At 52.0% G+C, this 20,703-nt stretch overlaps 1 protein-coding gene across 1 annotated transcript in view; it reads left to right on the top strand.

The window, feature by feature from the left end:
* The window catches only part of MED26 (mediator complex subunit 26), a 40,720-nt gene extending 20,351 nt beyond the window's left edge, over positions 1-20,369 (top strand). Inside the window, exons 2-3 of the mRNA XM_027548119.1 lie at positions 16,898-16,972; positions 17,647-20,369. Of these exons, the coding sequence (XP_027403920.1) occupies positions 16,898-16,972; positions 17,647-19,299 (1,728 nt within the window). The 3' untranslated portion in view covers positions 19,300-20,369. The remainder of the gene's footprint in view (positions 1-16,897; positions 16,973-17,646) is intronic.
* The last annotated feature ends 334 nt before the right edge of the window (positions 20,370-20,703 follow it).

The raw sequence follows: 20,703 nt of genomic DNA, 5'->3' as shown, positions 1-20,703 counted from the left end.
GGTAGAGTGACGGTCCCATTGATCCTCACCTGTCTTCTCAGCAGCCTTGGAGTTGGGGGGGGTGGGGGGCGCGGCGGGGGGCAGAGCAGCCTTAGTGCTGGTCCTGGAGAGTTGTGTGCACTGGGTGCTCTCTCCCTTCCTGCTGGTGGAGTCATGGAATAGGTGACGAAGGCAGGAAAAGATAACAGCCCTGACATCTGAGTCCAGTCTGCCAGACAGCTGGGCCTGCCTCTTCAGGACCCTGTGCAGGGTACAGCAGATTTGGCTCTGCTTTCTTCCTCCTCTTTGTAGTGGGGTCATTGCATTGCCCAGGGTGAGAGTGAAAACCAGTTGAGGCAGTACCAGTCGCCATAAAAGTATTTGGACCCCTGGGGCAGAGTTGAACACCTGAATTTATTTCTTAGGGAAAAATGAGATAAGGAAGTTGTGAAGATGATCATTACAACATTGGTTGCAGTAGGAGAGCCCAGAAGGAGATGGGATGCCCAGCAGTGGAGAAAGTCAAGGAAATTATGACGCATAAATGGGATGTTTAGCTGTTAAGATCATTATGAAGAGTATGCAGCAACAGGAAGAAGTGTTCAATGAAAAAAAGAAAAACCAGTATCTGTGATGCAGTTTCAACTACATAATTGTTGCAAACTCTGGATAAGAGCAGGAAAGTCACCCAGAGAAACATTGCCGTGGCCCAGGCTGGTTGTGGCTTGAGGGACTAAGGCAGAACTTAGCCTCTGAGGTCAGACCTGAGCCATATTGTTGTTATCTGCCTCCTGGGGCTGTTGGGGTTCAAGAGTGATGTAGGTAGTGGCCTAGAAGATGTTCTCAGAGGAAAGGAAGACCAGAGTGGGTGGAGGAAAACTCCAGAACTGAGGGTGAGGAGCTTGGGCACCATCAAGCCTCAGGTCCTCATCACTGAGCCTGGTCAGTTATGGGGCTGGATTTAGGCGTGCTCAGACAAAGCAACCGTCACAAGTTGGCTAGAAGGTAAGCTCAGGTTCACCGTATCAGGGTTGAAATCAGGATCCAAAGAAGACATGCCTTAGATTATACAGTGGAGAAAAGACAGCCTCTTCAGTGAGTGGTGCTAGGAAAACTGGACAGCTCCATGTAAAAGAATGAAACTAGAACACCTCCTCACACCATACACAAAATAAACTCAAGATGGATTAAAGAGCTAAATGAAAGGCCAGAAACTATAAAGCTCTTAGAGGAAAACATAGGCAATACACTACTTGACATAAATCACAGCAAAATCCTCTATGACCCACCTCCTAGAATAATGGAAATAAACACAAAAATAAACAAGTGGGACCTAATTAAACTTAAAAGCTTTTGCACAGCAAAGGAAACTATAAACAAGGTGAAAAGACAGCCCTGAGAATGGGGGGAAATAATGGCAAATGAAACAACTGACAAAGAATTAATTTCCAAAATGCAAAGTAGCTCATACAACTCAATACCAGAAAAACAAACAACCCAGTCAAAAAGTGGGCAGAAAACCTAAACGAACATTTCTCCAAGGAAGACGTACAGATGGCTAATAGACACATGAAAAGATGCTCAGTATCACTCATTATTAGAGAAATGCAAATCAAAACTACAGTGAGGTATCGCTTCGTACTAGTCAGATCTGCCCATCGTCAAACAGATGCTGGAGAGGGTGTAGAGAAAAGGATACCTTCTTGCATTGTTGATGGGAATGTAAATTGATACAGCCAGTATTGAGATTCCTTTAAAAACTAGGAATAAAACTACCATGCTGCTGCTGCTGCTGCTGCTGCTAAGTCGCTTCAGTCATGTCTGACTCTGTACAACCCCATAGACAGCAGCCCACCAGGCTCCCCCGTCCCTGGGATTCTCCAGGCAAGAATACTGGAGTGGGTTGCCGTTTCCTTCTCCAAAACTACCATATGACTCAACAATCCCACTACTGGGCATATATCCTGAGGAAACCATATTTGAAAATGACACGTGTACGCCAGTATTTATCCCAGCACTATTTACAATAACTAGGACATGGAAGAAACCCAAGATGTCTATCAACATCTTGAATGGATAAAGAAGTTGTGGCACGTACATTACTCAGCCATAAAAAGGAACACATTTGGGTCAGTTCTAATGAGGTGGATGAACCTGGAGCCTATTATACAGAGTGGAGTAAGTAAGAAAGAGAAAAGTAATACTGTCTATTGATGCATAGGTATGGAATCTAGAAAGATGCTACTGATGAACCTATTTGCAGGGCAGCAGTGGAGACTCAGACATAAAGAACAGACTGTGGACACGTGGCAGGAAGGAGAGGGGGCGCAAATCGGGAGAGTAGCATTGAAACATACATTACCGTATGTAAAATAGACAGCCAGTGGGAATTTGCTGCATGACGCAGGGATCTCAAACCCAGTGCTCTGTGACCACCTAGAGGGGTGAGATGGAGAGGGAGGTGGGGGCGAGGTCAAGAGGGAGGGGACATATGTATACCTATGGCTGATTCATGTTGATGGATGGCGGAAGCCAGCACAGTATTGTATAGCAGTTATCCTTCAATTAAAAACAAATACATTTTTAAAAAAGAACATATGTCTAATGGGGCTAGTGTGAGTGGGTTTATTTGGAGGTGAGAGAAAGGGAGGCTTGCCTGCACCAAGGGTCCTAGCCCACTTCTGAGGGCGGGGAGCAGTGGAGTCAGCCGGTGGTGCTTAGAAAGCGTCAGTACCTGTCAGGTGCACAAGTGCCTCTAAGTGCATCCAGAGGTGATGCCTGGGCCCCAGATGCAGCTGTGATGCTGCCTGGGGGTGGGACTACTCAGGCAGTGGAGAAGTGCGGTGAGAGAAGGAAAGGGACTGAGATTGTGCCTTGAAGAGCTCTGAGAGGAGGATGTAGAGGTCTTGAATGCAGAGGGATGTCAGGATCTGCCCAGGGTCCAAGAGATGAGGCAAGGCAGGGCTGAAAGGTCCCCGACTTTGGTGAAAACTTACCTGGGCAGAGCAGTTTGGGTGCGTTGACAGCCTGCATGCTCAATCATGTCTGACTCTTTGCAACCCCATGGACTATAGCCCGCCAAGCTCCTCTGTCCATGGGATTCTCCAGGCAAGAATACTGGAGTGGGTTGCCATGCCCTCCTCCGGGGCATCTTCCCAACCCGGGGATTGAACCTGCATCTCTTCAGTCTCCTGCATTGGCAGGCAGGTTCTTTACCACTAACGCCACCTGGGAGGCCCAGTTAGACCTCTCTCTCAATTTCCGTTTCAGTGTTAATGTAAGTTTTAGTGAAAACTTGTGCTGTTTCTTCACCTAGTTGCCTTGTCAGTTCTGTTTGGTATCCACCTGTAATGGTGGCTACAGAAAAGGGAAGAAATAAACTTTTTTAAAAAGTTTTAAAAAACTGGTTTAAAGTAGTGAGAAAATAATAATAGAAAAATTATATACTGAGGGAAATACAGTAAAAAGCGAAGTCTTCTGTGTTCCCAGTTCTCCTCAGTGTTCTTTGCCTGGTACATTTAAAGCAAGGAAAAGCTGCTGTGGTGCTTCTCCTGGAGCTGGGTCCCACCTTGCCTCAAATGTTTGATGACTGGGATGTCATGTCTCGCTGCAGGGCTGTCCTCTGACATTCAGCCATGGGGTAGGTGCTCATCCTCGGGATCAATTTTACCACCCTTCCCCTGTGGGATGCAGGTGGTTTGGGGTGAGGCAGATGGTGCTGATGGGGTCCACACCAGCCCAGTGGGGACGACTGTTGAGTGGTCAGGCTTTCCCAAGGGTCCCCATCAGGGAAGGTTGGGAGGAAGCAGTTGATTTGGCTTTTGGTAGTAGATGGCTTCGGGAGCCGTCGAGGTCCTCCCCTGCGCCCTAATCTTCTGCCAGCAGCCTTCCGCTCAGCTGCATGTCAGGCAGGGCTACCACCTCGCAGATCTTGCCGTCACTGCATTAGCACACTGGATTGTGGTGTTCGACGTCCCCATTGCTTTAATGTTGCCTTCGCAAAAACCTCACCTGGCTTTCCTTCCCCCTGTTTATGTAATCCTTTGGAATCATTTCATGGTGGCCAAGGTAATTTGGAAAAAATCTTTGTCATTGTGGTAACTTCTAGGACCATTGTGTTTAAAATAGAAGACTCTCCCCAAAGCCATTGGGTCCTACTGACCAACGTGGCAACCCTGGTCATAGCCTTCTGCTGCTCTTGTCCCAGCCTTCCCTCTGCTGGCCACCCAGGCATGGTGCTTTTCCTCTTGTCTTCCATGGGGCTGTGTGTGAGCGGCACTGAGAGTCACCTCCCTGTTCCCTGTGACCCTTGTGGGGCGGCTGGTGCAGGTGACAGCTGGCAACAGGAAAGGCCTGTTTGCTTTCCAGATGCTAACTTGGTGACTGCAGATCCCCGCTTGCTACAGAGGGAGACCCCTGAGAGGTTTATAACATTGGCTTAACACAGTGCCAGCTGTTGAGGACAGTAAGGTGGGACTTCATTTATCTATCTGTCCTTCATTCACTCACGCTTGAGAGTAGTAAGGGTCTAGCTCAGCTGTCTCGGGGGAGGGGGAGGGCAGGATTTCAGACATTTTCATGCCCAGGAGCTTAATACATTGGAGAAGACTGAAGAGTGAGGGGGAGAAAGAAGCTGTCAGATGCTCAGAGGCTGTTTTCTCGTCAGGAGGATGGAAATAGGTTATCACTCACACCACCTGTTGGAGAGGAGAACAGACTGCTGTTTACCTAAGACGTTCTGTAGATGTTTGTGGCCACTGGCCTTTCCCATGTGAGGACAGGAGTTTGGCTCCCTTGCCAGGGTCTCCAGTTGAAGGATGACAGAACCCCACAGGCAGGCTGAGGAGAGCACGTGTCCTGAAGCTCAGTCCCGGGGAGCTAGTGAGCCTGTCATTTCACAACCTGTAAGACACCGGCACCCAGCTCCAGCCACAGCGCGTTTGCTGCGCCTTTTCCCGGCCCGCAGGCAGGCTGTGCAGTCTGCTGGTGCACAGGTGTTGCAGGGCAAGCAGAATGGGTGGGGTGGGGGGGGGCACAGCGCATATGGATTGAGATAATGCCTAGGCAGACTGGAGCGCAGTCTGTTATGAGGAGTGCATCATACACACGTGCCTTTGTCACACAGGCCTTATGATACCCGTGAGAGGCCTGGGCATGACAGCCTTCTTCATTTTCCTAAAGGGAGAAGGGCCTTCATGCTGCGCCCTCCACCCCAGGGGGAGCTAACCTCCAACAAAGAAGCCTGCCTTCTCTTGCCTCCCGCCCTCTCCTTTTTTTCCAGGACCTGTTGCATCTGTCATCTGCCTCCATAGTCATTTCACAAATTTATTGAGGTATAATTGACATATAATAAACTGTGCACACTTAAAGTACCCAATCGGATATATTTTGATCTGTGAATACACTTGAAAAATCATCATCACAATCATGGTATTAAACATATTTCCAAAAGTTTTTCTTGTCCCATTGTAATCTTCCCTTCAGCCCACCCCCATCCCTAGGCAACTGCTAATCTATAGTCAGTGTAGATTAATCTGCCTTTGCTAGAATTTTGTAAAATCATGTACTCTTTTTTTTTTTTAATCTAGGCTCTTCTTTCCTTCTTATTTTGAGATTCATGCATGTTGTGTATATCAATAGTTTGTTCTTTTTTGTTGCTAAGTAATGTTTCATTTTATGAGTATCCTAAAATTTATCATACATGTGTTGATGGACTTTTGGGTTGCTTAATAATCTGTCAGAATGTCTTCCGAGGTGATTATACCATTTTATACTGCCACCCCACCCACCAGCAGTGTATGAGAGTATCAGTTGTCCCACACTTTGGTGATCACTTGGTATGGTCAGTCTTTTTAGCTTTAGCTATTTTAATAGGTGTATAGTGATATCTCACGATGGTTTTAATTTGAATTTGTCAGGAAGAGCTGCTGAAGGAGGGGTAGGCTATTCTTGGGCTTCTCTTGTGGCTCAGCTGGCAAAGAATCCGCCTGCAATGCGGGAGACCTGGGTTGGGAAGATCCCCTGGAGAAGGGAAGGCTACCCACTGCTGTATTCCGGCCTGAATTCCATGGACTGTATAGTCCATGGGGTCGCAGAGTCGGACACAACTGAGCGACTTTCACTATGACTAATAAGGTTGAGTATCTCTTGAAGTATTTGTGTTTGCCATGCATATCTCTTTGGTGAAAGATTTGAATATCTGTTCACATCATTTGCCCATTTCCTCCCTCCCTTGGGTTCTTTGTGTAATTATTGAAAGAGGTGTTTATATATTCTAGAGACAAGTCCTTTCTTAGATACATGATTTGTGTATCTTTTCTCCCAGTCTGTGACTTGCCTTTTCATTTTCATAGCAGTGTCATGTTTTGAAGAGCAAATTATTTTCAATTTTGATGAAATTCAGTTTGTTTTCTCTGTAGTTTGTGCTTTTTGTGTATTATTACTAAAATCTTTGCCTTTTAAACCCAAAGTCACTAAGATTTTCCTGTTTTCTTCTGTAGAAAAGACACATTCTGTAGTTTCACTCTTAGGTTTATGATCTATTTTGTGTTAATTTTTGTGTATCTTGTGAGATAGAGGTCAAGGTTTGATGTTTTCTTTCAGTGTTGTTTTTTGCCTATGGCTACCCAGTTACTCCAGCATTGTTTGTTGAAAGATTACTCATTCACTCCTGAATTGCCTTACCATCTTTGTTAAGCGTCGGCTGGCTGCCCACGTGTGGGTTTGTTAAAGGACTGTCCTGTCCCATTGATCTGGTCAGTTTGTCTTTGCACCAGTACCACGCTTGTAATACGGGCTTCCAGTTTTCTTTTTTTCCAAGTTTGTTACCTTTCTAGGAACTCTGTGTTTCCGTATAAATTTTAGAATCAAGTTGTCAATCTCTCCCAAAGACCCTGCTGGAATTCCATTTGGAATTGCATTGAATCTATAGATCAGTTTGGGGGAGAGCTGACATCTTAACAATATCAACTCTTCCAAGCTATTGTCTTGGTATATCTTTCCATTGGGCTTCACTGGTGGCTCAGTGGTAAATAATTTGCCTGCTGATGCTGGAGACGCGTGTTGGATCCCTGGGTCAGGAAGATCCCCAGGAGTAGGAAATGGCAGCCCACCCCAGTATTCTTGCTTTGGAAATCCCATGGACAGAAGAGCCTGGCAGGCTGCAGTCCATGGAGGTCACAAGAGTCAGGCACGACTTAGCGACTAGACAGCAGCCATCTTTGCATTAACGGATGCCCCTCTTAATGTCTCTCAGCCCTGTTTTGTAGTTTTCAGTGTTGAGGCCTTTTGTCAAATTTATCTGTAAGTTCTTCATACTTTTAATTGCTGTTGTAAATAGAATTGGTTTAAAATTTTTCAATTTCTGAATGTTTGTTGCTTGCGTATAGGAATATCATAGAATTTTATATTGAACTTATATCTTACAGCCTTGTTAAACTCACTTTTTTTGTAGAATTTGTGTTAAGATTTTCCATATAGACTGTTCTGTTATTTATGAATAAAGACAGCTTTACTTCTCGTTTTCCAATCTAGATGGATTTTTCTTCCTCCCTCCCTCCCTCTTTTTCTTTCTTCCTTTTCTTTCCCTTGCCTTATTGAACTACGTGGAATCTCCTGACAAAAATGAGTGGAAGTGGTGACACACATCCTTGGTTTTGTGCCTTTTCCTGGGGGAAAGCATTCGACTCTTCGCCACCAGGTGTGATGTTTGCTGTGGGTGTTGCTGGGCCAAGGAAGTTCTCTTCTGTTCCTGGCTTGCTGAGAGTTTTCATCAGGAATGGATGTTCAATTTTGTCAATTTTTTTTTCTACATCTGTTGAAATGATCATGGGCTTTTCCTTTTTAGAAAAGGATTACATTGGTTTTTGAATGTTAATCTGCCTTCCCCACTTTAATTTTTAGTCTTTGTTTTCTGTCTTCATTCCTGGTGTAGGCATGTGGAATTTCCCTTATCTGATTTGTTGCACTGTCCTCCCTTGAGCCAGCTCTCTGTTCCTGGCATCAATACGACTTGCTGGTGGCCCATTGAGTGGAGGCAGACATGGGCTAACTGCACAGGATTAGAAGGTTAGGTTAGTATTGAAACTGTGGCCAGGTGTATAACGGGCACCCTGGCTTCCTCGTTGGGGAAGTGGCATAACACCTCCTCTGGAGGTCTGTGTTCTTAGGAGAGAACCTAAGTGGTAGGAGCCAGAGGCCCACCTAACCGGGGTGCCAGCTGGTGATGCCCAGGTAGTGGTTACTGCCTGCCTGCCTCTCTTCAGTAACTGAAGAGCTTGCTCCTTCCTGGGAACACTGGCCTGCTCAGTGCTCCTGCTGTAGAGCCTTCAGAATGCCCTTGCTTTCCCCGGACTGGCCTCTGCCCGGGGTGGGAGTGGTGTGGATGCCTTTCTCTGTGAGCTGTGAAACATAGCACATGCTGGGTATCTCAGAGGCAGCCTGGGCTCCTGGTCCACGTTCTCAGACCTTGTTCTATGGGACCCTCAGAGGGTCTTTGCCCCCCATATGGGGGGCAAGGGGCTGGCTTGACAGTACCTCTCCCTCCTCTTCAACTCCAGTAGCTCTGGCATCTGTTTCTAGGATGGGATGGCTTCTCAGACCAGTTTTTCCTAAAAGTATAGCATATACCCAGAAAAGTGCGTAAGTTCTAAGTTTATATCTCAGTGCGTGTTTGTGAAGTGAACATACCCCAGTAACTCCCACCAAGGTCATGGAATAGAGCTTCTCCCCAGAAGCCATTCTTCTTCCCTCTCCTAGCCTCTCCCCACCCCCAATTCCCCTGACTTCTGTCACCATGGACAAATTTTGCCAGCTTTTGAGCTTCCAGTCTTTCATTCGACTTGTTTTGAGGTTTTATCTTCGATGTTATGTATAGCAGTACTGTCTTCATTTGACATTGAACAGCTGGATCGTGACTTCATCATCTGTTTAGTGTTGGTGGCCATGTGGATGGTTTTCAGATGGGACTGTTCTGAATACGGCCGCCCTGACCATTCTCGACATGTATGCGCTCAGGTTTCTGTTGGTCCCTACCCCAGAGTAGGATTTGCTGGGTCCTGGGGTGTGAATGTTCATCCTTACATGGTGTTTGATACCATGCACAGACTTCCCTTCCTGCTCCACGTGATGATGTCCTTGGTTTTCTCCACAGCGGCTGTTGCAGGAATGCCTCCCCTGTTGCAGGAATGCCCACTGAGAAAGTCCCCACACCCACTGCTGGTCTTCTGGTTCCACACAAAGCTCAGGGCAGCAGGTGGGGGAAAGAGGTGGCCTTGAACCTGACCCCTCTCAAGTGTAGTCCCATGACGGCTCCGTGGTGATCCCCTTTCTTGAGTGCTTACTGTGAGCCAGTCAGGCCAGGTCCTGGGTGTTCATGTGTGTCTCCTGTTCCCCTCCCAGGAGCCTGTAGAACACTTCTGTCATCCTCCCACTTCGTGGCTGAAGGAATGACTGAGTGAGCTAGGTGGGTGGGCTCGGAGCTCTCTGCTCACCTCCTGTGTGCAGTGTTCGCTCATGCTTTTTGCCCTGGAGTGTGTGGTGCAGCCCATTAGGCTGTGTCCTGCCTGGTGGCTGTTGTATCACGTAGGACAGGCTCACCCAACCCTCAGTTACCTTTAGGGCCTGGTGAGTTTGCAGATCTCAGATCCTGTTCTGTGGAAGGAGACGAGGGCTCCTCTATACCTAACCTGTGACTTGCCAAGTGATGTATCTGCTGTGGCACTGGCAGTTCCTGTTACTCTGCTCTCAGAACAGACATGGTGACCCCGTGTGGAGTACCCAGGAAGGTGAGGGCTGCGTGTCTGTCGCATGTCCGTGACTCACCCTCAGTGCTTACCCCAGGCAGCCTGGTCGTCAGCGGTGCAGCCTCAGGTTCTGGGGCTAGTTTGGGCTTGAGGCCCTCTGAGAAGGGGTACGGCCTTGGCTTTCTTCTCCATAGTCCTTCAGATGTCGTAAAGGAGCCTGCTGGGTGTTGCCACCATGGTGTTCCTGGCGGCTCAGTTCAGCCTCAGTTGCAGTGCCTCACCTGTTGCTTCTGTCCTTGCCTTCGGCCATTTCTACCCATGCCTCAACACTGGGCCGTAACCAGCCCTTCCTATTATCTCCCTGGCCTGTGTTTGGTGCCTTGTTGAGGGAAATTTTAGGCTCTCCCCTGTTCTCAGGACTCCCATAGCAGCCCAAGTGAGCAGACTGGCAGACTCTTGGCATGCCACATTGGGCACTGTGCTGTCTTGAAAGGATCTTAGAAACCACAGAATGGCCTGGTGGGCAGTGGATAGGACCAGCTTGGCCTGACCCCCGTGGGCACAGTCTCCCTAGAGGGTAGTCAGCGTGCCTCAATGTCTACAGATGATCTGTGAATTTCCCAACATTCCACGCAGGCTTCCTGACTCCTGGAAGGAGAGCTGGGCTCGGGTTGGTGGCTGGTCTTGCTTCAAGTCTTGGTTGGGCCGGCACTGGAAGCCAGGGCCGGCACTGGAAGCCAGGTCCGGCCCGGCTGCTTCTCTGCCCGGCCCGAGTGCCAGGAGGGTTCACTGCAGTGCGGGAGTGCCCTGCCGTCCCCTTGCGGCTTCACTCAGCCTTCTCTCGGAGGCTGGCCCCATCGCTTCCTGAAAAGCTGGCTGGTTCTCATTTGGGGTTGCCGGTATTCTGGGTGTATGTGGGCCGAGCACTGTGTGCCCCTCCCACGGGCATCGGACGTTTCGTCTTACACAGCTGGTATTCTTACTGGCTGTTTCCATGAGAGCACGGCTGGGAGGGAGGAACCCACATGGTGTGCTGTATGTTGTCACAGGCACTGACAACCGGACCCTTCTGCAAGCATGGATGCAGATAGAAAACACTCTGCTTGGCTTTCTGACTTTGCAACTGCAAACTGTAGGAATGAACCAACTCCCAGATACGACACATTGAGAGCTCTTACACTCTCTGAAAGGGCCAAGTTACAACAGGAATTGTGCGTTGACCTGATTCAGAGGTCAGGAGAGCTGAAGCTTGTGGTTTTGTTGGGAAGCGCTGCTGGGACAGCTGAGAGAAGGGCTTGAGGGCCAGCACTGTGGAGAGAAGTGCTGGTCTCCCCCCCTTCCCCCGCTTTGTCTGCAAGCCTCTCTCACCTCCGCAAGCCTCTCACAGAGGTCCCCTGGTTGGCCGCCGTTCATGGTAGCGGCCCTGGGCTCCCTCTTCCTGGGCTGCTCATGAGGTGCAGGCAGTGTTCTCTGCCGGCTTCCTGGGCCAAGTCGCAGCTGCAGTCGGCTGCTCTGGCCACGGGTGCTCTGTGGGCTGTGAGTGTACAGCAGGCAGGGCCACGCAGGCAGCGGCCACCCTCCAGCTGTGGACGCTCCCGGGGAGCAGATGGGCCCCACTGATGAGGAAGTGCTTTTGTGCTTTTGCAAGTGGTGAGCTTGGCGACTGCGGCTGAGACACAGCCCCCGCCCCAGTGTCGCTCTTCCTCTCAGCAGCCGTGAATGAGAGTGACTTAGCTCCTGTGGGTGTGAGGTTCCCATGGGGTCCTGGCAGAAGGAGGCGCCTTTGAAAGCCAGGCAGGGCGCTGACAGGGCATCTGCCTGAGGAAGGTTCCCCTGGCGCCTGCCTGGCTGTGGGACAGAGCAAGGCAGAGCGGGGCCAGGAGGCTGCACCTTGCAGAGCTGAGAGGTAGACTCAAGGCACATCGACTTGTTTTCCTCACTCGGGAAAGTCGGGTGGGACACACGCTGGTCACCACCAGGCTCACCTCTTGCACTGACTTGTGGTAGAGGCAGTTTGAGTCACAGAACGGCACCCGTTTTGGGAACGTGTAAAGTTCATCAGAAGCGGGAAGACTTGCTGTGGCTGAAGAGTGAGGCTGGGACCAAATCACAGACACACACTCGCCTGGCAAAGCCCCTTTCACCAGCGTGCACACCCTCAGCAAACACGACTGACACCTGCCATGGGGCTGGCAGGGCATGGTGACTCAGCCAAGGATGACCTTAGAATGCTCAGCACGTCAAAAAGCTCGAGGTTTGCTTGCTTCTGGGTGCCATCTGTGTCGTGTTTTGGTTTGGAAGGACAGCTTGCTTGCTGATGAACAGTTCCAAAGCCTTTTGAGCTAATTGGTTTTTGTAAATTCTAGTCTAGACTATTCTGCTTAAAAAAAAAAAAAAAGTGTGACTTCCACATGGCTGGTTTTAAAGTGAACTAGCTTTTACCACTGACCTGGTGGGCTTTAAGCCCCTGAAGGAGTTGGTGTGGGCTGTGCTGCATAGGTGCAGGGCCACAGTGTGCTCACGGGCTGGCTAGACAGGCGGGGTGAGTCCCACCTCAGTGTGTGTCATTTCAGGCCCTGGCAGGGAGACTGCAGTGCCTTTGTCATTTACCAAGTGGTCTGCAGCTCAGGGCAAGCACTGGGGATGGGCTGAAGGCCCTGCTGTTGGAGACCTCTCAGCTCTAGAGCACCCTAGGTGGGAGACAGAGGCAGCCCAGAGACCATCATCCATTGGTGCTCTGGGCACGAAGCCACCCTGTGTGGCTACCAGGAACTCTGTAACCTGTCCATTTTCCCACTGTGGCAGGTTGATGAGAGTATGTGGATGGGAGGCTGTCACCAGCCTGGTGGTGTCTGGGAGCCCCCCCAGTAAAGCACCAGCTGGGCTGTGTATGGTGGGCAGGCCCCGTGCCAGGCTAGTGTAAAGCCACTCTCCTCCATCTTCAGCTGCATGGTGAGCACTAGGCTTCTGTTGCCTTTCTGGACCCTCAGATTTCTTATCTGTAAAGTGGAGTTTCAAGAAAGAGAAGCTAGAGACTTCGGTGCCTGCAGGAACCCAACAAGGAGTGGTCCTGTGAGAGTCAGGCTGAAATGCCTTACTAGCTTACTCTAGTGCCTTTGGGTCTCACCAGTTCTTGAACTTGGGGAGTACAGGGTTTCCCCTTTGCCACCAGGGCTGCACACGTCTAGCTGCACTGCCAAGAGATTGGGGATTTCGAGTGGAGTGGGAACCGTTGATGCGTGGAGAAAAGGGAGCAGTGAGCGGATAGACGCCAAAGAAGTCTCAGTTCCTTGTTTCACATCAGGGCTGGAAATCCCCCACAGGGCGGTAATTATTCAGGGCCTGAGGTTTACCTACCTCTGCCCTGAATTACTGCTAGCAGGAGGCTGAGCAGTGGTGGATCTGCCCCCTTGGGCTGGCCCCACCTCCGCACATGGATCCAGATGCAGAGCAGTGACCCAGCCGCAGAACAGCTCTCAGACATGTGCCGAGGAGGTAGTGACATCCTGCACTAGATGGTCTGAACTCTGACCCAGCTGCTTGTGAGGGCCGCCGCCCTCCCCTGGTCCTGTCACTTGTGGGCAGCCAGTGCCCCTTCCTCCTCCTCATTCACTGTGAGTCACGCAGCAAATGTGGGTTAGACTGGCTGCGGTCGTGACCTAGCACTCGATGTGGGGCTCTCCAGAGGGAGGCCTGGCTGCTTCCCCCGTGCTCTTGGTCCTCTCCCGACGGGAGGTCCGCATAAGAACCCTGGGGTCTGGTGCTGGTAAGGAGGGTCCCCTCCTCGCTTGCCAGCATGTGCCCTGGGGCGTCCCTGAGGTGTAAATGGGGATGTGTTTGGGAAGGGTTCTTTCTCTCCCTGCCTGAGCCCGGCTGGGAGGAACCCAGTTTAGGGGGCTGCTTCCCCTCCTTTCTGCCTGGGATGGATATTGGTTCACTTTCCTGTCTGACCATGGATACCCAGTTATCCCTCGTGAATCATGAGTCTAGAATCTGCAAGCCCTTGGTGCAGTAGAGGAGAAGGCAGTTCCACCCTTGGTCACCAAGTGACCGTGCTCACCTGGGCCTCGCCCAGGGCTGCCCGCTGACTCCCACGGACTTCCGGCCCTGCCTCTGCTCCTCGGAGTGCTCCGCTGCTGCCTGGCCCACCTCGCCTGATGCCTGCCTCTCCAGAGGAGCCCTCCCTGCTCCTGACACTGCTCCTTGGCGCCTGCCCTGGGGACACTTAGGCATCCCCATGCACAGGGGCAGACATCATCACCTGGAAGGATATTTACTTGCAATAAAGAGGCCAATCAAATAATGAAAATATGTGGGCTGGGACAGTGAACAACTTACAGGAAAAGTCGACATTAGTAGAAAGGGTAGGTAGCACTTGGCTTCATTCATTATTAAGGAAATAAAGATGAATCTGTAGCTGTTGAAGGAGTCCTAATGATAAGATGAGGCTGCAAGTGTTCAGACGTCCCTTGCATGTGAATTCTGCTCCTTTTGGGAAAGCTGTTTGGCAAGTGGTTTTGAGAGGTGGTTTTTTGTTTAGTAGTTTTGTTTTGGTTTCATTCCATGGCAATGAATTCCAGGGGAGATATCCAAAGGCCATGTATGTGCCAGGCTCTTCCTGAGAGCAGGAGGCTGTGAATGACCCTTGGGCTCTCTGGCCTGTAGAGCTGCCCCAAAGTCCCCCTTGGGGTCAGCGTCTGGGAGTGGCTCAGAGGCTTCCTTCCTGCGCAACAGTGGCATACTGTCTCTGCTGTGATGGTGGGTGAATGTATTTTTGGACAGACAGGTGCCAGGCAGGACCTAAAAACAGGGTGGTCTGTTAGGGTAGCGGGAGCAGTTTGGCTCCCACCGTGGCTAAGGTTAATGGAAGGCCGTTGTGTAGTCAGCCTGCTTTCCCCAGGTCTGCTCTTCCTGCTGGCATCCTGGCTCACGCCAAGGTCTTTGCTCTGGACTTCTCTCCCCTCTCCAGGGCTTTGATACCATCTCACCTTCTCTGGATGTGTTGAGGCTTCTGCTGTCCACCTTGGAGGCCCAGCTTAGATACTGCTCTCACCACAGGCACCCCTGGCCTGCCTTCTACCTGACGCCTACCTCCCTCCCTGCCCCAGCAGTCCTGTACTGGGTTTTTTTCACAGGCCTGGAGCCTGGCTAGAAGCCTCCCCTTGGCTATATCTGAGCCTTGGCGTCTCTGCTGTGCATTGGGCCCTCTCGTTGAGGGTGGAGGCAAGGGCTGCAGGCTGCTAGGCTATTACTGTCTGCTGGATCTGAGGCTGGAAGCCCAACCTCGCACTGCATAGAGCCCAGGACACCTGCCTGTTAGCTGTGGTGAGGGCAGAACTTGGCCTGCTCCCTGGTCCTTAGGGCTTGATTGCCTCCAGATGCCCAGATAATGCTCCCTACACAGGCTCAGTGCCCTTGCTAGCATGGCTGAAGCAGGGGAACCAGAGGGATGAGCCCTCGGGCGGCCCTGAACTTGAGGAAGGCAGCAGACAGTGCTCTCCACAGCGCGGAGAGCCTGAGCGCCTCCTCAAAGCCGAAAGCCTCTTTGGATACCCGCCTGAGTGTAGGGGCTGCTCGGCTGTGACGGTGGGGTGACAGGCCTTTCCCCAGCCCCACCCTATGCAGCTTCCAGGAGGGTCTCTGGCTGTGCGAGGGTCTACAGTGCCAGCTTGCTCCAACCCCCAGGGTTGCTCAGGTGTTCTGGCTCCCCCCTCCTATCTGGCAGCAGGACAGCGTCTGCCCAAGGACAAGGACACTCTGTGCCACTGGGCTCGCTCTGTGGGCACTGCTGGTTCAGGAGTGTGTAGGGACCCAGGGCTCTAAATATACCAGGGTGAGGTCACTGGGGTGGAGAGAGGCCATGTGGCAAGCCCAGGACCCTGTCAGGGCCAGAAGCCTAGGGCTGGGGACAGGGAGCAGGTGGCCTTGTTCCTGTGGGACCAGCCTCCTCACTGCCTGGTTTGTCAGGATATTTTCTTAGACATCATTGCTTTGGGGCTCCAAAAAAATCTTTGTCTACCCCAGGGTTGCAGAGATAGTCTCCTGTTTATTCTAGAAGCCTTAGAGTTTTTGCTTTCACATTTAGATCTGGGGTTCATTTTAATTTTTGAGTATGCTGTGATGCTTAGTGTAGTTGGAATCAACCCAGTGTGTATCTCCTGTGACTTTTCATCCACCGTGGTTTGAAGTTCATCTTGTTGATGTACTGAAGCTGCAGTGTGCTCATTTCTAGAGCTCTTGAATTTCTTAGTCTGTTCAGCTTTTGGACTACAGTGATGTCATTACAACATACGGCCACATGACCCACTCCTTTACATCACATTCATAAAATGTGATGTAATAATAGCTAACACCTTCCACTTGAGGTTGTGATAATTCAGTGGAGTGGTGCTGTATGGAAACAGACCTTGGTAGAACAGGGCCTGGCTCATAGCACGTGTCATCCGAGGTATAGAATTGCTTGGTCACAAGACACACAAGTGTTTGATTTGACCAGACACAGCCCAGTGCTCCCCAGAGTTGGCCGCACCCCAGAACTACCTGGTGTTGTCAGATGCCATTTCCAGCAGTCTGGTGTGTATTCATTGCAGCCGCTTGTGGGTTCGGTCTGCCTCGCCTGATGGCCAGGAGAGTTGAGCACTGCTGCACGATCTTTTGTCATGCCCAGTCCCCATTCGTGTCTCCCCGCCCTTGTTCTCTGTGGGCTCAAACACATACCGGGGGGGCCTGTGGCATTGATCTCCTCCCACTTTGTGACTTCTGCTCTCCTTGTGATGTCTTTAGATGAACTCTATAAAGATCTTGTTAATGCAACTAAGTTGATTAGATTATTATGCACAGCTGTTTTAAACGTGGCGAATTTTATTCAATAAGTCAACCTCCTGTCAGATGTCAGACTTAAGTGCATTTCCCACATCAAGAGTGAATCTTGTTTCATAAATGTGAATTTCAGTTGTGCGCAGCCACTTGGGCAGATGGGTGTGTCCGTGGACAGACTCAGTCACCTATTCACCGTGCACTGGAGGAGGCAGATGGGAGGGTGCGCACTAGGTGTCGTGTTGGCCCCTGGGAGCAGGTAGGAGGCCACAGGAGGTGGGTCTCTGGTGATGCTGGCCCCACTGGCTCTTGGGAAAGGGAGAAGTGCCTAGGGTCTGACAGTGGCTCTTGTTTTACAGATCCGGAACATGGTGGCGGTGCAGGAAGTCATCTCCAGCCTGGAGAAATACCCCATTACCAAAGAGGCACTGGAGGTGAGCGTTCCAGGTCTGAGCACTAGGGCGGGCAGTGAGGGCGGGGCCTGGGCTGCCCCAACCCTGGGCTTTCCTGACTTCTTAGAGCCTCAGAGACTTTGCTCACTGGCCCAGCAAGGCCTTAAAGGGAAGAGTGAGGGGGGCATGCCCTCCTGGCCTGCACTGTGCCAGTCCACAGCACACAGGCACTGCAGGAAATACGAGGCTTTAGTTCAGAGCTGAGGCCCCTTTCTCTGCAGGAGGCCCTGCACACTGCAGTGCGCAGCAGGGCTTCCAGTGAGTGATGCTGGCTCGAGGTCCCGTGTGCTGTTGCCTTTGCCACAGTGTACTCTCACCTAGAAATCTCCTCTGGCAAAGTGTCCTCGCGGTGGCTGTGAATGGTCCGCAGCCTTCAGGAGTTGGGAACCTGTGAGATGATGCTTCTGAGAATGCCCTGTCTGTCCCATGGACTGTAAGATCTGAGGACTTGGGTTTGAGAATTTAAATGTCACAAGGGACCCAAAATCTTGATAGGTTTTGTGTCTGGGAGACCCGTGGTTTAGGGGGCCTGTGGGGTCATTACAAAGATATGGAGCCCTTCCCCCAGCTCCATGGGAAGCTCCATTTCTGCCCAGCTCTCTTTTCACGGGGTGTCCCTGTCCTAAAAGCGTGTCATTGTGTCTCTCTGGCTGTAGGAAACCCGCCTTGGGAAGCTCATCAACGACGTCCGCAAGAAGACCAAGAACGAGGAGCTCGCCAAGCGGGCCAAGAAGCTGCTGCGGAGCTGGCAGAAGCTCATCGAGCCCGTGCACCAGAATGAGGCTGCGCTGCGGGGGCTGGCGGGTGCCCCCGGCTCGGCCAACGGCGGTGCCCATAACTGCCGGCCAGAGGCAGGGGCGGCCGGCCCGCCTAAGAGTGTCCACGACCTGAAGTACCGCAATGACATGCCAAGGCTGTGCGGGCAGCGGCTGGACAGGTTGGGCAGCCGCAAGCGCCGGGGAGACCAGCGTGACCTTGGTCACCCTGGGCCACCTCCCAAGGTCTCCAAGGCGAGCCATGACTCCCTGGTACCCAACTCATCCCCGCTCCCCACCAATGGGATCAGCGGGAGTCCCGAGAGCTTCCCCAGCCCCCTGGACAGCAGTGGGCACGTGGGCCCTGAGGGCAACCGCCTGGAGCACGGCGAGAACGACAAGCACAGTGGCAAGATCCCCGTCAATGCCGTGAGGCCGCACACCAGCTCCCCGGGCCTGGGCAAGCCCCCCGGGCCCTGTTTGCAGACGAAGGCTGTGGTGCTGCAGCAGTTGGACAAGGTGGACGAGACTCCAGGGCCCCCCCACCCCAAGGGGCCACCTCGCTGCTCTCTTGGTTCCCGGAACTCACGGCACGAGGGCTCCTTTGCCCGGCAGCGGAGCCCGTACACGTACAAGGGCTCCCTGCCCAGCCCATCACCTCGGCCCCAGTCGCTGGATGCCACGCAGGTGCCATCACCGCTTCCGTTGGCCCAGCCGTCCACGCCCCCTGTGCGGCGACTCGAGCTGTTGCCCAGCGCAGAGAGCCCTGTGCGCTGGCTGGAGCAGCCAGAGGGCCACCAGCGGCTTGCAGGGTTGGGCTGCAAGGCGGGGCTGCCGCCGGCCGAGCCCCTCCTGCCCCGGGCAGGCTTCTCCCCAGACTCCTCCAAGGCGGACAGCGATGCTGCCTCCTCCGGTGGGTCAGACAGCAAAAAGAAGAAGAGGTACCGGCCTCGTGACTACACGGTTAACTTGGACGGGCAGGTGGCTGAGGCTGGTGTCAAGCCTGTCCGGTTAAAAGAGCGGAAGCTCACCTTTGACCCCATGACAAGACAGATCAAACCTCTGACCCAGAAAGAGCCAGTGCGGGCCGACAGCCCCGTGCACACGGAGCAGCCCAGGACAGAGCTGGACAAGCCCGAGGCCAAGGCCAGCCTCCAGAGCCCTTTTGAACAGACGAACTGGAAGGAACTGTCGCGCAACGAGATCATCCAGTCCTACCTGAGCCGGCAGAGCAGCCTGCTCTCGTCGTCGGGCGCACAGACCCCGGGCGCTCACCACTTCATGTCCGAGTACCTGAAGCAGGAGGAAAGCACTCGGCGCGGGGCCCGGAAGCCGCACGTGCTGGTGCCTCATGGCCCGCCCACGGACTTCCCTGGGCTGAGCCGCGAGGTCACCCGGGACGATCTGGACAAAATCCAGGCCCACCAGTGGCCAGGGGTGAACGGGTGTCAGGACACACAGGGTAACTGGTATGACTGGACGCAGTGCATATCGCTCGACCCGCACGGCGACGACGGGCGGTTGAACATTCTGCCTTATGTCTGCTTGGACTGACCGGCCCTTCGGGCTCTAAGTGCATTCCCACCTTGCAGTCAGCCAGGGAGGACGGGCGCCAGGGCCCGCCGCCTCCAGTGGTTGGGAATCCGGGGGGTCCGGCCCGGGGCGGGAGGGAGGGGGCGAGAGTCTCTAGGTCTCTCTGCACTCATCCCTCTAAATTCTCCTTTTGTGAAATGCTGCTACCAGTTTACTAACAAAATTGCAAAGGAAGGACCGCGTGAAAGGAAGGCCAGCAAAGTGAGTTCAGAACTCTATAGCAAACCAGCTATAAAAAGCGTTAGTCTCCCACCCCAGAAGAGGTGCGGATGCTTCCCAGCCCTGGTGAGCTGGGACCTCAGTTGCAGGCAGGCACAGAAAACCTGTGGGAGAGGTTACCTTTAACACAGTGACAGAAGCACGCATCTCATCTTTGCATTTTCTGTTTTTAACATGGCCCTAAGCGTCTGAGGCAGTGGGCAGTACTGTGGCCTCGGTTTGCACCCCATTGGCCAGCTTTCCCATCACGGTGCCTCAGCTGTAGTGAGCTGCTGGCATCAGGCAGGCCGGCTGGCCACCCAGTTCGACCCATGCTCCCTGGGCGTCCACACATTTGTATCTGGTTTCAGTTACAGCCCAGTTTTTAAAGAAATGCTGCAGAAATTTGTTTTCTAAAGTTTATTTTGCCCCCTCTTCCATCTGACCACCAGACGAGTAACTTGCCTTTTGTTCTTCCCTCTTCAGTTTCCCCTTCCCACACATATCTAGAAAAGTTCACCTTTCTAGACTTCCCTTCCCTTCAAAACACAAAAGTAACCGCGGGTGCTACTGGTGTGTAAGCTGTACTGTTGGGCGAGAAGAGACCTGTCTGTATGCTGGAAACACTCATAACCATTCCTTTAGATTCGTTTGCCTTATGGTTATTTGTCATAAACGCGATTTGCAAAAACAAGGAGCCTTAGTGAATGTACAGTACCTAGACTTCTGTGTTCTCAGGACGCAGAAGGGAGCAACTTTGCTATTTGGTCCAGTAAGTGGACACCTTGTGATATAAATGTGGAAATAATAAAAAAAAAAAACATTTGCACAAACCAGTCTGAGAATTGTTTTTTAATTTGGTCCTTTATAGCCACATTCATCCTCTCTGGATTCTGGATTAGCCAAGACAACCTGGACCCCATATCCAAGGTTCAGGCCCTATAGCTAGCCAGGCTGTGGGGAGGTGGGCAGGGCAGTCACCAAGTCCAGCCTATTAGCCTTCTGCATGGAGACTGACCTCTACCTTGCCTTTCATTCATTCAGGGTCACAATGCCTCTCCCACCTCCAGAGTCATCTGCTAACTCTGGGTGACAGAGTCGGAGAGACCACATCTGTCTCCATTCCAGACCTCACTTTCCCTAGAAACAGCTTTGCCCTCCCAAGCA

Source organism: Bos indicus x Bos taurus, chromosome 7 (assembly GCF_003369695.1).
Source record: "Bos indicus x Bos taurus breed Angus x Brahman F1 hybrid chromosome 7, Bos_hybrid_MaternalHap_v2.0, whole genome shotgun sequence".
NCBI classification, from domain to species: domain Eukaryota; kingdom Metazoa; phylum Chordata; class Mammalia; order Artiodactyla; family Bovidae; genus Bos; species Bos indicus x Bos taurus.
Note: the sequence above shows the minus strand (reverse complement) of the source record. Positions and strands in the feature narration are given on the sequence as shown.